Raw genomic sequence first — 19,113 nt, 5'->3', positions numbered from 1 at the left:
TTTGGAAAATAGCAAAATCATGATTAATCTCTTCGAAAATCAAAGTGAAGATGACATGAATAATAAAGTATATACAGTAAAACAGTAAAGGAGTTGAGATCTGCTGTTCAATTTTTATTGTACATTTAATTAATTATTGATACATCATTTTGCATTAAAATGTTACTTATTTTTAAACATAAGCACTAGTTAGAGAAAAGTTAGACATATTAATTTAAAATGATGTGTCAATAATTAATTGGTGAACAGTAAATTAAACAACAAAAATTAGACAGTAGACCTCAATTCGTTATAGTACTGATGAGATTATAAAAGATGGGAAAAATAGTTATTTAAAGAATTTATGAAGACGCATACTTGCAAGTTGAGATCTGTTGTCCAAAATTGATTGTCCAACCCGATGTCTATCCAATAATTTATTGGCATATCACTTTAAATTGACATATTCAACTTTTCTCTCACTATCAATTGTGCTTAAAAATAAGTGTAAAATTATATGTCAATAAATTATTGGCGGACAGCAAGTTGGATGATCAATTTTGTACAATAGATCTCAACTCATTTTTCAATCTCGAACGACATGAAATTATGCTTAAATAATAACAACAACAACAACAACAACAACAACAATAATAATAATAATAATAATAATAATAATAATAATAATAATAATACAAGAGAGTTCCTTAGGAGGACCAAACTAGATAGAAAAATAAAAATAAAAAAGTCTCCATTTGAAACTTTTTTTAAGAGATGAATTCATTAATAAATATTTAAATTTTCTACTAAAAAATAAACGTATTTTTTTTCCTTCATTGATGATTCATAAACAAGGAGTGCACGTATAGGTAGGGAAACCTGACTAGATCATATGCCTTGATGGATTTCGAAACCCTTTTATAATGTTAACTCATAAGATATTTCATCTAAGGTTCTTATTTTTTTAACTATTCTCACGAAAGAGCAAACATTCCTAAGGTAACTTTTTTAGTGGCGTCTATATCAAATCTTTTATGGATTGCTCCACTTGGTCATTGCTAATCTAATCGTAGATCATCCTTTCAACCTTTTTTCCTCGTATTGTGCTTGTGATGAATCTCGTCTTATCAACCATTAATTATTGACAAATGCTGATTATATAGTAGCACCGTAGTCATAACCAACACGAAGTTGCCCCTTTCGAGTTTCTCTCTCTCTCTCTCTCTCTCTCTCTCCCCCATCGCCTCTTCAAATTGATGAGGGCGTACACTATCCTCATTATTTAGAGAAGTTCTTCTAACAAACCTGGACTTCCTAAACAAATGTTGGCAAGACCACCAAAGGAAAGAAATTGCAATAATGGAATTCTTTCAAAGAAACGAACCATAGCAACTACAAAGGTCTCACGCTAGGTGAATCCATTTTTTAGCAAGGCATGGTTAGTTGGATTGATCGAGAATAGACATCCTTTATTGAGCTTGAGGAAAGAAGTAAAATATGAGATTTAAGTCTTGACCATTCAATTTTTACTGAGATAATAGAAGAGGAGTAAAAATTGGGCAGCAGCACCACCCTAAAACAGGAGCGCATGTACATAAATATAGAGGATGGTTATGGCCTTTACTAAATAGAGCTCCTTCCCGTCTATCTTGACCAATAATAGGGAGGAGGCTCTAGCTGGGTCAAAGTGAAAAGCGAAACCAATTTGTAAAATCCATTAAGCCATCAAAAACACAGAGATGAACATGTTTGTTTTTGTCAACTTCTTGTAATTCAGCAAAACTCGGCCATCTTAGTTTGGCAGCATTAAAAGAAATTTACGGGCCAACAAATTATAAGCATGATGTCCAATACCAAAAAGCTACTTCGATATTGACTCAAAATTTTAGCCCAATCTGCAAGACAGCCTCTTCCACCACCAAATTTCAACTTCCAAATGTCTATTGTTATCAGATCAAGATTTTCACGAGTAATGAATGCTTTAAACATAGAAAGAAAAAAAAGTTGTACAAGCTGCAAAGAAGCACGTATCTAACATGCTACGCCAAATCCGTGCACTCCTTGTTCTGGGTGCATGTGATTGACCTCGAGCTAGTAATATTGATAGCTTTATAGCCAAAACTATCACCTATCGATCCACACTCCTTTTCGTCATCATCGCTGTCAATATCATTTGGACATACCCGGTTTTGATAACTTCTGCGTTGGACAAGGAAAACATTGAAATAGTAGCTAACCAATTGTTCCCTCGTCTTGGAAGGTAAAAACCAGCGAGCATTGTTCCAAAACTTTTTGGGGAATGCAGCGTGTAACCTCATCATATCCTTAAATCTCTGTTCCTCTTCTTTTGTCCATGAAAGTGAAACCTCTTCTCCCATGCGATTAAATTTCCAACGGTAGAATGGCAAACCAAGTTCACACTTCAGTTTTAATCTCTTCTCGGCTATATGAAACCTCATACATTCAACAGAATTTGGGGATCGACAATTACACAATTGCTGTCTCCCCTTCCCAATGGGATCGAACTCAACTGTGGACTTTCCTTTGCCATCTTCTGCTGGCCAAATGTGTGTGCCTAGCCATTTGGAATCACTCTCGGGAAGCACACCCGTCCATTCTGGGATCTTTGCTTGGAAGAGAGGACCCACAAAAACATGTTTCTCGGACTGGTCCTGTGAATTTGTAGTTGCAGCAACCGGCTCTTTTAGGCTACTTTCCACTTTTGCCTTCTGATGACTATTAATATTACTTGTACCGACTTCGGACGAGTTGCAACGTGAACTAGGGTGAGATACTGTCAAAGAAGGTAGCCGTGTGCTGCGTATTAATTTTTCTGCCGACTGGTGATTGGGAACATTATCCTCGTAAACCGAAGGATGCACCCTGAGCTTCTTCTGCTGGTCCTGGTTTATTTTATGATGCGCTCAATAAAAAATTCAAAGAATATAAAAAATGACGAATAAAACACACAAACAATCAAAGAGTCCAACAACAGATGTCAAAGCATATTCATATTGGGAAAAAAAATTAATATAAATTTTCAGCCCCCTTTTTTTCCATTCCCATCAGCAGTATGATACCACTGAATTGGATGGTAATGAATCACATGCAACCTCTTCAGTCTCAGGTACAATTACTTCGTCATCACAAAATTTATCTTCATTTTTGGGGAGGTAGGAGAATTATCTTGTCCAAACGTTTAGTAAGCTTGTGATATTGTAATCTATTCTCTAGATTATCAGAGAAACAAATAGAATCATTGGTGTAATGGTTCATTACATATCAATGCAGACCACAAAAATAAATAGTTTGCTCAAATATCAAGGCCAAGGCGCTTATCAAGTGAGATTGTATTCCCTCTTCTTGAGGAAATTTTGTCCTTCCAAATTCATACCACTGCACCTCAAGTACAATTGTTACTTAATTGGAATGATTCAAAGTAAAGGGAATTTCACTACTTTCATACATGTCTTCAGATAATCAAGGGTTGATCAAAGAACACAAGCGCAAACACAAGTACACAAGCAGACAATAAGACACAAAGCCATAAACCTTGGTCTCTCCACCGGAAAACTCACATCCTTATCTCCCAAAAAAATGAACAAGCAGTTGTCTGCATGAATCAAAACAACAACAATTACAAACGTCTTCATGAATAAAAACAATGATGATAAAAAACTAAGCCTTATTCCCCATAGGTTTGGCATTGTTTATGTGCTTCGTTTTTGGCCATTCTGACTAATTCATCGATACTATCTACCAAAAGATCATTCACAACACATCATACCATATTAGATTTTGGTTGACTTCTTCGTCTTTTGACATGTTCTGATAGAAATGCATCGAGTCTTGTAAGAGTTTCTTTTAGGTCTATGCGAGATATGTCCAAATCACCTAAGTTGTCAATTAGTAAGTGTAGAGAATTGAGGTTCAAACCCAAAAGGTTAATTCACAAGATAGAGTAGCCCAATCCTTTATAAGCTCATTATATACCGGATTTTTAACTAATGTAGGACTTTGTTTGAACTTTACCAATAATCCCCCTTTGAAGGAAGTACCACATCATCTCACCCCCTCCACTCTATTGTCTTGAAAGCCAAGCTTGGATTATTTTGACCATTGCCATCCAGCTCGAGGGGCCAACAACTTCGTTCTGCGGCTACTAGGGATTTGCCTTGGGCGTCCATACAGTTTAATTTGGGTCCTAGCTCTGATACCATTTGTGGAGAATTAAATTTCCACCCAAAAAAACAATGTGGGACTTTGTTTGCACTTTGACAAAAGTATGAAGAACTTACTCGTAAATTCTCATTTCATTTCTTCTTCTACACTAATTTGTTTATCTTTTGCCATTCAAGCACAAAGTATAGCTAGTCTAATGATCATATTATGTAACCATAGCCTTTTTACTTTGGAAGTACTGGACGGACACAGAATCCATGTAGCAATTCACTACATTCATTCAAACTCCTCAAATCCCATGCATTACATCATTCTTTCTTATCAATAATTGAGTACCTTAAACAATCTTTCTTTAGGACAACATGATTCTCTCTAGTAACTCCACAATCATCTTTACTTCTTGCTATGACTACATGGACATATGTCCATATACTTTGCCTTAATCCTTTTATATTTTGAAGTGCTCACCCAAAGCTCTTAACATCCAATTTCATTTATTATATCATTGCACCTCATAATGGTGGTACTTCACTCTACCTTCTATTTGTAACTATATGTTGATCACGCAGAATTGTTTATAAACTGCATTTTACAAAGAAAACAAAGAAACTGTTCGAATATAACGCTTTGGACTTCCATTGACTCAACAATGTATGGTAACAGTTTTCTCTAATTTCTAGCAATAACTATTCCTCCATTTCGGTTAACTTTATAGGATATGTTCACCAGACATCTAGCAGAATTTGAGGACGGAGATACACATAAATATTGATCTCCCAAGGGTTGATTATCGTGCATTTGCAACCAGATCTTGAAAATTGTTTATTAAGTTCACAAGGAAACTACACAGAGTGTATATTCTATCTTGTCCATGAAACAATGCCTAGGAAAAAATTAAATACCTCGGGTCACATGTTCCATGTACAACATTGTAGTTTCCATTAACTGAATCAAGCAGCTCTAAGTCCCTGTGTTAATATCTCGCATCTTGTTTTCCTTCTATTTTTTATTTCTCTTGTACTATAAATAGGGCCTTTTATTGGACATAATTAACATGGAAAATATACAATTTTTCCTAGCTTCATCTTCATGGTATCAGAGCACGGAAGATGATAGAAACTGCCACTAATAATAGAGGCTCAATGACCTCTGAATCATTCACCAGTGAAACAGAGGCCACCTCTGCTGTGAGTGGAGGAATTTAAAACTTGTCCTTCCACCTCACAGTAGAAAGAACTATAGGGAGTGGGCACGTTCTATCAAACTAATTGTTGGTGGAAAGGGTAAACTTCGATACCTCACAGGAGAAGCGAAGATGTCAGCCTCCTCAACCGAAGAGGTTCTCCTCCGAAAGTGGCGATCGGAGAACTCCATGGTGACTGCATGGCTCATCAATTCCATGAAGCCCTCAAATGGAAAAACTTGCCTATTCTTACTCACCACGAAGGACGTCCGGGAAGCTGTGAAGGAGATGTACTCCGATTCCGAAAATTCATCCCAGATTTTTTAAATCAGATCGAAGCTATGGCAGACTAAGCAGGGAGAACGTGAGGTGATTGATTATTATCTTGAAATGACTGCATTGTGGCAAGAACTCGACCTGAGTTCCGATGAGAAATGGAAGTGCCCAGAAGATAGTGTCTACTACAGGAAAAAAATTGGAGAACGAGAGGGTGTTCGAATTCTTGGCCGGGCTCAACCGCAACTTGGACGACGTTAGAGGCTGAATCCTTGGCCGGAAACCTCTACCGTCACCGCATAAAGTCTTCGCAGAAGTAAAACGGGAAGAAAGCCAACGAAATATTATAATGAATGGGTCTAACGGTGTGTTTGGGTCTGGAATTGAGGCGTCTGGACTTGTAGTGAAGGGAAATGGGACTCAAAGTAAAAGGCCTTCAAAGTTCAAAAATGGGCTATTAAATTTTCACAATGAAGCTGGACTAAATGTTGGATCCAATTGTTCTAATATTGAACCTGGCGAATTGGGTTTATATTCAAAAGGGTCAACAAGTGGGTGAAAAGAATAAAACGCTGACCCTAGTGTGAACACTGCCATAAGACGGGACACAAGGCCGACACGTGTTGGGATCTACACAAAAGCCAGGAGACTGGAAACCGAGGCAAAGTGACAAAAATCGTCGATATCAAGCTTTTGTTGATTATCCAACAAAAAAACCAAAGAATCCAGGGGTGCTTTCAACTCCGAAAGTAGATGGAACAACTCTACAAAATGTTTTCGAGCCTCTAATCGACAAGTCACATCTACAAATAATCCTTTAAGTTCACTAGCTCACATAGGTAATTTTTTAAAAGCCCTAAAATCCACAACTCAATCTAAAATGCCTTGAATCATTGACTCGAGAGCTTCTGATCACATGACGGACTCCTATCAACTATTCTCTTCAGATACATGTCGGTAATCTTAAGGTTAAGATTGTAGATGATTCCCTATCTACGGTAGCAGGAAAATGGAGTATTCAAATTTCTGACTCTATAAATTTAGAACTACTAGAATCAGTTTTTCACGTTCCAAATTGTCATGCAGTTTACTATCTATAAGTCAGTTAACAAAAAAGTCCAATTACTCTGCTAAATTTCTTCCATCTCATAGTATTTTTCAGGAGCCTATAATCATAGAAGACAATTAGTAGTGCTAAAGAAAGTGAAGGACTCTACTACTTTGACTAGGCATCATGAGTAAACAGTGTCAAATTAATATTTGTGATTCTGGCCTGTCATTAGAGATAGTGATATTATGTTATGGCATTATAATACCTATCAAAAAAAAAATTGTTATAGCATTATAAAATGGGTCATCCGAACCTTCATTACTTAGAACGTGTATTTCTTTCTATTTTCTTTAATAAAAAGCAAGTTAATCTTCAATGTGAAATTTGTGAACTTGCGAAGCATCAACATACATCATTTCCAAAATCCATATACAAGCTATCAAAACCATTCACTATGATATACAACGATGTATGTGGCCCCACTCGAGTTCCAAATCGTACTCACGCAAAATGATTTTTTACTTTTATTGACGACCACAATCGAATCTGTTGGGTCTATCTATTAAAAGATAAATCTGGGGTTCGTTTCCAGTTCATCAATTTTCACTCCACGATTCGAACACAGATTCAAATTCTTCAAACTAACAATGGCAAAGAATATTTCAATACGATCATGGGAAACTTTTTCCAAAGACATGGAATAGTTCATCAAAACTTCTACGTTGACACTCCCCAACAAAATGGGATTGCCGAACGCAAAAATAGACATCTCCTAAAAGTTACGCATGCCCTAATGTTTACTACAAATATGCCTAAAATGTTCTGAGAAAACGTCCTAACATCCATCTATCTAATCAATCGAATGCCTAGCCGTGCCATGAACTTCGAAACACCCTTAATATTTCCCAACTTCGTGCCTTAGCTCTAATCTAACCCTAAGAGTGTTTGGGTGTACCACATTCATTCATGTTCACTCTCATCGTAGAAGTAAACTTGATCCCCGAGCTATCAAATGTGTTCTGATTGGTATTCCCCTACACAAAGAAGCTACAAATGTTATGATCCTTCCAAGAAAAGAACCCTTGTAAGACTTGATGTTACTTTCTTCGAAAATACTTCGTACTTTAAAAACCTCTCTTCAAAGGGAGATCTTACATGAAGATCGGTTATTTGACCTCAATCTCTCCTCTCCTAAACCTATTCTACCTGTTCCATCACTCGGTTCTAGTACACCATTGACAAAAGGGAACTTGAATCCATTGAGAGAAGTAGAATAACAAAATAATAAGGAGATGCTAGTTTATTCAAGAAAGCCAAAATCAAAGTACACAGAAAATCTCACATTTGAAGCACCAAAAGAGTCGGAATCAATGGTAGCTCCAGAACCACAGAAAGTATCAGAGATATCTGATATTGACTTACTAATTGCTCTCAGAAAACAAACACGGTCATGTACTCTTCACCCTATTTCAAAATTCATGTCCTATAATGCTTTATCTATAGGATTCCGTGCTTTTACAACTCACCTTGACAGTACAGTTATTCCAAGAACTATTCAGGAAGCTTTAGAGATTCCAAAATGGAAAGAAGCAATATTGGAAGAAATGTGTGCACTGGAAAAAAAAGGAACTTGGAAGTGATGGATTTGCCAAAAGGAAATAAACAAGTTGGATGCCAATGGGTCTTCAATTTGAAATATAAGGCTAATGGGACAATAGAACGGTATAAAGCTCAATTGGGTGCAAAAGAATACACACAAACCTACGGCATTGACTATATTGAAACATTTGCACCGATAGCAAAGTTGAATACAATTCGAGTCCTTTTATCACTAGCAGCAAATTTGAATTGGTCACTTCAAAAACTGGACATTAAAAATACGTTCTTAGATGATAAATTGGAAGAAGAAATATTCATAACATTACCACCAAGCTTTTGCAAGGTGAATGAAAAAAATCAGGTATGTAAACTAAAAGTCTTTATATGGACTCAAGCAATCACCAAGAGCTTGGTTTGACAAATTTGCGAAGGTGTTGAAAAATCAAGAATATCACCACGGACAATCAGATCACAATATGTTTCTCCGGCTATTTGAAGACAGTACGAAAATAATTCTAATCATATATGTCGTCGATATCATTCTGACGGGTAATAATATAGGTGAGATGGAAAGACTAAACAAGAACCTTGCCACTGAATTTGAAGTAAAAGATATGGGAACGATGCGATACTTTCTAGGAATGGAAGTTGCTAGATCAAGATGATTTATCAGTGTATCACAATAAAAATAGTTATTGACCTTCTAACTGAAACTTGCATGCTTGGATGTAAACCAAGTGATACGCCTGTGGATGGGAGAAAGAAAACTGATGACGGAGGAAATTCAGTAAAAATTGACAAATATCAAAGACTAGCGGAAAAACTAATCTACTTATCACACGCCAGACCTGACATCGCATTTGCAATTAGTCTGGTAAGTCAACACATGCACTCTTCGAATGAAAGTCACCTAGAAACCGTTTACAAGATACTAAAATATCTCAAAAGCTCAATGGGAAAGGAGCTGCTATTCAAAAACAGTGAAAGAAAAAAAGTTGAAATTTTCACAAATGCCGATTGAGCAGGATCGATAGATGATAGAAGATCTACTACGGTTATTATCCTTTGTGAAAAAAATAGAGCAGTGTCGTAATTGCCATTATCCATCTCCAAAAAAGCTTCTAACTCGTTACTGAAAATTGGGGAGACGTCATACTCCTCAACCGAATCAACCATCATATCGTATCTAATACTTTAGCTGGTTCTAAATCTTTATCCAAAATAATATATACCTTTTGGAATTGAGTGGAGCAAAAGGCCTTTTGTTGTCATCAGAGTCTTCCACCACCTTTGACTGGTTACGCTACGCCTCTATGACTATCGGGCCACTGTAGTGGAAAATCGTCCATCTGCTGTATCAACGTCTCCGTTTACGATGCAGTAGTTCCATCTCTTTTAATAGCGCTAACACTACCACTCAAACACAATTGTGCTATCTGATCATGTCACGTGATTTCTTCTTAACTTTTACAAACAACTCGTCTCCTTGGTGAAATTATTAGGAACATAGTTGAAGTTGTAATACCAAACACATGGATCGGAACAATGCGAAAGATGATTAATATTCTAATAATTCATTGATTCAATTAAATACCAAGAATCTAGATATCAGTAAAAACTAATTCACGAAGAATACCGAATATATGAAAGAATAGAGAAAATCTCAAATTTTATTTGATTAAACCTCTCCTAAAAACAATGAGACCCTTGTCCTGCTTTTAAAGAAAACCCTAAAACTCTAAAGACAATATTAAAGAAATTGCAAGTAAATCTATAAACTATCATAAAAGAATAAAAGAATACAATTTTAATAAAATTGATAAAGTGGCAAATGAATAAAAATAAAAGTGATTGTCCCAATTGTACAAATAAGTCTTATTATAATTATCTATTCATGCCATGAACATATGAGAATGGTCAGAAAGTTCCAATAAGACAATTGATGTTAGAAAGCCCAAAAATGGAAAACTTAGAAGATTTAAACGAAACGGTATGGAGGCCAAAAATTTAAACAAGAAACACAACACAACATGAGACATGGAGACACCATTTCTAAAAAGATGACATGAAACATTGGAGAAATTTTTATTAACTCCCAAAAAATTAACTTTCATAATAATATAGTTATTCACTTTAAAAAGTGAGTTACTCAACATTAATCGATTATTAAATAGGAATTAAACAAATAAAATTTTTTATTCAACACATTGTGCAATCTTTAAAAAATTTATTCACATCAATAATCAACTGCATGAAAAAAGGGTTTATTTAAGTTCTTAAACTAATTTGCTTAAAATTATAAATACAAAATTTAGATACAAATTCTCCCTTTGACTTTCATAAAGTTTCTTTAAAGATTTTTAATTTCAAAATTTGAGCAAGAAAATTAAAACACGCTTCAGGGTGACTTTACTAAGCTCTGTGTTGGATTATACAAATGCTGTGAATTATTTAGAAGGTGTTTGGTGGGGATTAAAATTGAATTTTTTTAGTAGATTGTAATAGAAATTTTTGAAATGTATGGTTGAAAAGTTGTGGAACCCAGGAAAATATGTTTAATATTGATTGGTTAACTTTGACTTTAATTAAAATCAGATTTTAATATGAACCAAACAAACTCTTAGTGGGGTTAGAACTTCCATAAATAAAAATTGCCAAATCTAATTGGTAAAATAGACAAATGTATTTACCTGCTGGAGAGATTCATCTGCGTTTCTTTTAGAATGCCTTCGTATCAACAAAGTCTCCCGAACAAATAAAGCTTGGATCCAGAACTCCTCGTGGCCATAGTCCTTCCACTTAGAACAATCAGGTATTTTCCCAATTGCAGGATCATCAGAATGCTTGGCAACAAAAGTCATCCAATTCAACATTCTTCTCAAATATTGAGATTCATATTTCCTCTTCCAAGAAGCAGACTCAGTTCCAACAACGTTCCTAGCTGACATCACAACATCATTGCCAATTTGGGCAATGAATTTTCTCTCCTCGTCAATAAAGTTCTCCAGAAGATTGTGCGATTTACTACTGGGTTTCTCAGCCAATATACCATCACTGTGCTCTTTAGCAGGAAATCTTTCATATTCATTATCCACAATTATGTACGTAGGATAATGTACTTTGTTAATGGTTTTCTTCCCTAATACCACTTTGTTATCATTGATTACAAAAGATTTTCCCTTGTCATCAATTTCTCCATTTGAAAAACTAGGTACTTCATTAACTGCATCCTCAGTTACCCTCTTGGCTGATGTCTCTAAATCATTGTCAACCCAAAATCTCCAATCATTGTCATCAGCACTTCTACCTGAGACATCATATATTTTACAAGTAAACTTTCCAGTGAGCCGTTGGGCTAGAGGGAAATCATTGTAACAGAAAAACTTTTTGTTACTATCTTCCAAGAATTCTGGATTATCCACTTTTTCGCTAAATCTTCCAATCACCGCAGGATATTGTTTGACACTTTTAAAATTCTCCAATCGAGCAATATAGGTGTCTTTCGCTTGCTCCTCTCTTCCATCTGACAACGAACCTCTAAAACTTGTCTCCAACTCCCTTGATAATAAATCCAATTTCTGCAAAACTCCACTCTGCCCAACCTCTACAGCCGTATCCTTAGAGATTTGCCATAACCATTGATCCAACTCACTCAAATACTTGAAGTAAATCAACTTAATGGATGGAATGGCCCCAAAATTCAACCCACATTCCTCCACGACTAAACCCCACATGTTTTTCCTTGAGACGGCATCATATCCGCCTATTTTCCTCACTACCCAAAAAAGTTTAAACAAGTCCACCACTCGCCCATCACCACACAATGCTGGAATAGGCTTAATGCATTTGCTGGCAGACTTTTCTCTAAAAAAAATTACAAGTACTTCATCAAACAAGACCCTTAGCCTCTCCTTACTAGCATGAAAACTGCATTCCTCTATCAGAAAATCAAGATCACAAGAAGTCCCAATATCCTCTTCAACACTTTCGTCTTCATGTGAACTTGAATCATCTCTTAAATCTGACCATTCTTCCATTAAATTCAATTTTTTCTCACCTTCTCAACAAAAACTTCCAAACTTTTTTTTTTCCTGGTGAATAATTAATATTGCACAAGAGCAATAAAAACCAATCAACATAAAACAACGAGCATAACAATTAAATCAAAAGTACAATGCTAGTAAACAAAGGGCGTGGATTCATTCAATCTATACATTCAAAAAATGCTCGGTTTTGTCTGCAACAAATAATAATTTACCTTGGATGGGTTTATCACCAGCCCTTCGATTTTTTTTTCCTCCACAGCAACGAATACAGGTATTTTGCGTGTGTCGTATGTTTTCAATACAGAAGATTTACAGCTAGATTTAGGGGGTTTGGAATTTTCAGGTTTTATACAAAGATGGCCTTTTGACAGGTGTCTTGAAACCCTGAAAGTTTGTTGTATTTGTATAGATTGAGGAATGGAAATGAAAATAGAGGATGGGAAGGGTAAAGTCAGGGGAAAAAAATGTTTTTTCTGCTTCTTTTTCGACAATACAAAGAGATTAAAGAGAGATAATGAACATATGCAAATGTTAGTGATAATTCCAAGGTAAAAGAGTAATCTCATTGAAATTAGCCGAAACCCCAAATTAAAAAGAAAGAGGATCTGCGTATCGATGAAATCTCACACGGTATGAATATAAAATATTAGAATAATCGACCCATTCTAGGTGGCGTTAAATGATTAGTTAAATGAAATGTAAAATTAAATGAATCATTTAATTTTATCTATCAATTAATGGCACATTAACGTCACCTAGATTGAGGTTGCAACCCCAATAAATTTAAATAGCATTACTCAAAATATTAACTAAAGTATAAAAATTTGGACTAATTCTTTTATTAACAATATGAATAACGTTATGCAACTCCACTAGAATTATAACATAAATCTTGATGTCGTTAAATGATAGGTTGAATGAAAGGTGAATGAATTATTTAATTTACTTATCATTTAATGACATATTAACGCGGTCTAGATTGTGATTGTAATTTCAGTGAAACTAAATAGTATTACTTTAACAATATTGGTCTTTTAAAATAGAATTCTCATACTGAATAAAACTGTATTTCCTCTTATAGCGAATCTATAGTAATATTAGCATTACATGAATCCTCTTGAAAAAATAACTTGTAGAATTGCAAAGCAACAATTCTTTTAAATCTCGATCTCCCAATTTTCAGTCTTCGAGTCTAACAAAAATCCATTCAGCGGTATTATTTTAGAATATAAAAATTCTTAAAAGAAGTTGGAGAGAGTGGAATAGGCAATTTTAGTTGTACAGAGTTTGGAGATTACCAAAACCTTATGATCTCCAACCCTAAAATTTGTACTTATAGACTCTTAGTTGGACCAAGCCCATTATCAATTAAATCACTATACCCACAATTAAGACACGATTTTATTTTTTTTATTACAAATACATATTTAGCAAATCATACGGCTTATTAGGTTACGAATTACTTATTAGCAACAAGTTACCCAATTAACCGATCATAAACACTCTTCACCTCACCTCATCTTATCCTTCTTCACCATCATGAGCACCATCCAAATCGTCGTTGCTACCTCAAATCCTTAATGATCATCGTCACCACCTCAAGTCCACAGCCATCACCTCCACAGTCAAACCATCATTACCACCACCACCGCCACCTTCAACTTCAACACATGTCAAATCCACCATTACCTCCACAATCAACCCACCATCACCATCCTCTGACCAAATTAGATGTTGACAACACCATCCTAGAGTTTTTTGGACAATTTGAGATTAATGATAGTGGTCTTGTCACTTGAATCGAACCAAAAGTGGGCGAATTGGAGGCCAAGCTATGGGGTGGAACGTGTTTTTGGGTGTACCCATGCTCTTGTTAGTGTTAAGAAGGTCTAGTAGAGGGATGGTGGAGTAGGCCCATCGATTGGCTCCAAAGTTGATGCCTTCCCAAAATTGTTGCTATTTGTTGAAATTGATGGCTGGGGTTATAGAAGAGGTGATTCCACCACTGATGATGGGTGGATTCGGTGATTGTGGAAGCGATTCCAATGCAATGGGTTGGGTGCTAATGAAAAATGACTCTATGTCATCTTTGTCAAACCTTGTAGAGATAATTGGGGGATACTAGTGTTGAGAAATATAGGCAAATAATAGTGTATGTATATTTGGGCAGAATAACGACGTTTGAATGGTTTTGAATGGTCGAGGCAAGAGTTCGACTCTTTTTCCTTAAAACGATAATGTCCCGCACTGGTACTGACTGTATTGCAACACTCGTTTCCCAAGATACAACGACCTCGTCTTGTAATAGTAGTACTCCAAATTACAAGACCCGACGAACCCGTAAAGTTTAGATCTCTCCACACACACTGGATGTAAAGTGCACGAAAAATAATTTCGAGAACCGAATTATAAAAGCAGAAATGATGCAGGGACAAAAGGATAATTTCGGGAGAGTAGAAAATCAATTCTGATTTTGGTATGAATTAAAATCGGGGTATGGGGGCCTATATATAGATGTTGAAAGGTTCTGTCCCAACAGACACAACTTTCGAAAAGTTGTGTCCAAAAGATACAAACAGTTTGGACAGTCAACCGCCACTTTGGACAGTCAACCGCCATAACCTGCCAAATTCTAGAAGCACCGCACCACGCGTCACACAAAGAAAATTTGGGAAAAAAATTAACATAAAATATATTATAATAAAATAATATCATTCAAATGTTATTTTACCAAAAAATATATATCAGGTTAGCCTAAATCCAAGACCCACGACCTGTGACCGTGACCGTGCCGAGCCAAGCCGGTCGAACAGACGGCGACGGCGGCGGGCGCGTGTGGGCTTTGGCTTAATTTACTAGCTTGTAGGTTCTCTCCCCTTCAAAGATTATTGGTACCCCTTGGGGCACAAACCTAAGTCCCAACTTGAGTTATATAAGGTGGTTTATATTCTTCTAGTTTTTCTATGTGGGATTGGTATTTTCCAATTTTCCACCTATTTTATTTCAACATCAAGTGCGCATTTTTTTGCCTAAATTTCTCATTCACCCTAAATTGTTTTGAAAAAATAAATATACCATATTAATCTACTCATGGAATAGAACACATTCGGTCAAAGAAATCTTATATCCGATTAACGGGATCCACTAAATTAATTGGTCAAAAGTTGGTCAAACCAACTAATTAACCCAATTTATCCAAAAATCACCCACATGAATGAAAATTAATGCAATAGACTATGCAGACCCTATAGAGAGATCAGGCGGAATGTTATCGCATCTGGATAGGTACCTTATGGGTTTGAACCTTTCGTAGTAGAATACTATCGGATTTATTTGGCTAATCAGTGAACGCGGTGTCTTGAACTGTCAGCCGTTTTTGTAAACCAAGACAATAGTGTCAACACAATAACCTTCCTAACATTTTCGAGTTCTCACTGTTGTGTTCATTTTGACCCTGAACAACTCTTGGATTTCATAAGTGCTTTAAAGAATTCAAGATTTTGAAACATTCTCATAGAAGCGGCCACACTTCACACTTGTATAGGTGATCTCCTATTAAGAGTACCTGCCATATTCCACTTAGGTAGTCCAAGATATAGGAATCATTAAAAGTATAACTTAACCTAAAACTTTCTGCAGATAGCACTTCGTTATCATAGGAATGGGTAGGAGTTAACTCCGAAGTGCTTATTGAATCTTCATAACTTAGTTGTTCATTGAACTAAGATTTTGGGATTTCCAGTCAGCAAGGTTGGGTTACCATTACAAAGATTCTTATGTAGTAGGCTTTAAGCCCATTTCCTTTGATAGGCAATATACTTGATCTCTTGGTAAGTCTTTGGTAAGCGGATCCGCAAGATTTTATCTAGATTTTACATAATCTATAGAAATAACACCATTTGAGATCAACTGCTTAACTGTATTATGTCTTCGACGAATATGTCAAGACTTATCATTATGCATACTACTTTGTGCTCTACCGATAGCCGACTGACTATCACAATGTATACTAATTGCAGGCAGAGGCTTAGGCCAACATGGAATATCCTCTAAAAAATTTCAAAGACATTCTGCTTCCTCTCCAGCTTTATCTAAAGCTATGAATTCAGATTCCATTGTGGATCGAGCTATATATGTTTGTTTAGAGGATTTCCAAAATACAGCCTCACCACTAATTGTAAAAACATACCCACTAGTGGATTTTAAGTCTTTTGTATCTGATATCCAATTAGCATCACTATATCCTTCTAATACAGCTGGATATCTCGTATAATGTAATCCAACATTTGAAGTGTATTGTAGATATCTTAAAACCCTTACCAGTGCTTTCCAATGGTCATTACTTGTATATCTACTAAGTTTGTTTACTGCATATGCAATATCCGGACGAGTGCAGTTTGTAACGTACATTAGACTGCCTATTATTCGAGAATATTCTAATTGAGATACGGGTTCACCTTTATGTTTGGCCAAATGTAGACTTAAATCTACTGGTGTTTTAACTGGACTTTCATCATACATATTAAATTTTTTAAGTACAGTCTCAATATAGTGAGATTGAGACATTACAAATCCCTTAGATGTTTTAAAAATTTTAATTCCTAATATTACATCTGTAATACCCATATCTTTCAAGTCAAAATGTTTTGTCAACATTTTCTTGGTATTTGTTATCGTATCATAACTACTACCCACAATTAGCATGTCATCAACGTATAGATATAAAATCACATATGCATTAGGTGTAGTTTTAATATAAACACATTTATCACATTGGTTAATCTTAAAACCATTTGACAACATAGTTTGTCAAATTTTGCATGCCATTGTTTTGACGCTTGTTTTAATCTATATAATGACTTGACGAGTCTACACACATTTTTCTCATGTCCAAGAGTGATGAACCCTTCGGGTTGTTCCATATAAATTTTTTCTTCTAACTCACCATTTAAGAAAGCTGTTTTGACGTCCATATGATGGATTTCGAAATTATGCAATGCTGCGATTGCAATTAATACTCTAATTGATGTTATCCTTGTCACGGGTGAGTATGTATCGAAAAAATCAAAGCCTTCCCTTTGTTTGAATCATTTAACTACCAATCTGGTCTTATATTTATCAACTGATCCATCAGTGTTTAATTTTCTTTTGAAAATCCATTTACAACCTAATGGTTTATTACCAGGTGGGAGATCTACCAATTCCCATGTATGATTCTATATAATAGAATCAATTTCACTATTGATAGCCTCTTTCCAGAATGGAGTTTCTCGACTAGACATTGCTTCATTGAATGTCCTAGGTTCATTTTCTAACATATAAGTTAAAAAATCTAGACCAAAAGATGTAGATGTTTTGATTCTTTTGTTGCGTCTTGGTTTTTCATCACTTTGAGGATTACTAATTGCAGAATCATAAGTTCGTTTTTGTGGGCTTATTTCTTTCCTATCTTTACAATGAAACTTGTCCTCAAAAAATACAGTATTCTTAAACTCAATGATAATATTTTCATGTATATCCGGAATGTCAGACTTATGTACGAGGAACCGATAAGCACTACTGTTATTAGCATATCCAATGAATATGCAATCGATGGTTTTAGGCCCTATTTTAACTTGTTTAGGCTTTGATATTTGTACCTTAGCCAAACACCTACACACTTTTAAGTATTTGTACGAAGGCTTATGACCTTTCCATACCTCATAAGGAGTTTCGTTCTTATCTTTTTGTGGTACTTTATTTAGAATGTGATTAGCTGAGAGAATTGCTTCCCCCCACAAATTTTGTGGTAAACCAGAACTAACCAACATAGCGTTCATCATCTCTTTTAGAGTACGATTTTTGTTCCACAATACCGTTTGATTGAGGTGAATAAGGAGCTGTAGTTTGATGAATAATCTCAGAATCTGAACAAAATTCATCAAACGGTGCTCCATATTCCCCACCTCTATCACTACGAACAATTTTTATTTGTTTGCTTAGTTGATTCTCAACCTCATTCTTGTACTGTTTAAATGCTTCTAAAGCCTCGTCTTTACTCCTTAACAAAAAGACATAATAATACCTTGTGCAATCATCTATAAAAGTAATAAAATACTTTTTACCTCCTCTAGTTTGCACAAACTTTAAATCACAAATATCACTGTGAATTAGTTCTAGAGGATTCGAGTTCCTTTCAACTGAATGAAACGGTGTTTTCGCTAATTTAGCCTCTATACATGTTTCGCATCGATGATTTTGATCAAAGGACATATAAAGCAATAAATCTAAACTTACTAATCTTCGTAAAGTATTAATATTTACATGTCCTAACCTATCATGCCATAAGTTAGAAGACTCAATCAAGTAAGCAGAAGATTTATTTTTATTAATATCAAAATCATGGAGTACAGGCATTACATTCAATTTGAATAACCCATTGGCTAAGTAACCTTTGCCTACAAACATGCCATTTTTGATTAGTACAAACTTGTCAGATTCAAATACCAGCCTAAACCCATTCTTGCTTAACAGAGCTCCAGATACAAAGTTTTTGCGAATATTGGGAACATGCAGCACATCGATGAGTGTTACTTCTTTCCCTAATGTCATCTTCAGCACTACTTTACCTAGACCAATAACTTTTGATGTTGCTGAGTTGCCCATGAAGAGTTGTCGTCCATTGATAGGAGTATAAGATGAAAACAGCTCCTTATCCGCACAAACGTGACGAGTAGCGCCAATATCAACGAACCATTCTCTTGAATTATCCACCATGTTTGCTTCAAATATAACAGCCGAGAGCATTAGTTCAGACA

At 35.5% G+C, this 19,113-nt stretch overlaps 1 protein-coding gene across 1 annotated transcript; it reads right to left on the bottom strand.

Moving 5' to 3' along the window:
* Positions 1-1,820: 1,820 nt before the first annotated feature.
* Positions 1,821-12,636, bottom strand: LOC111398496 (AT-rich interactive domain-containing protein 2-like). The gene is made up of 3 exons (XM_023025426.1): positions 12,529-12,636; positions 10,961-12,361; positions 1,821-2,882 (listed from the first exon to the last, which is right to left on the bottom strand). The coding sequence occupies exons 2-3, from the start codon at positions 12,305-12,307 to the stop codon at positions 2,019-2,021; spliced, it is 2,211 nt and encodes a 736-aa protein (XP_022881194.1). The 5' UTR covers positions 12,308-12,361; positions 12,529-12,636; the 3' UTR covers positions 1,821-2,018.
* Between the last annotated feature and the right edge of the window lie 6,477 nt (positions 12,637-19,113).

This window comes from Olea europaea, chromosome 8 (assembly GCF_002742605.1).
Source record: "Olea europaea var. sylvestris chromosome 8, O_europaea_v1, whole genome shotgun sequence".
Lineage (NCBI taxonomy): Eukaryota > Viridiplantae > Streptophyta > Magnoliopsida > Lamiales > Oleaceae > Olea > Olea europaea.
The sequence above is the reverse complement of the archived record's forward strand: the minus strand, read 5'-3'. Positions and strand labels throughout refer to the sequence as shown.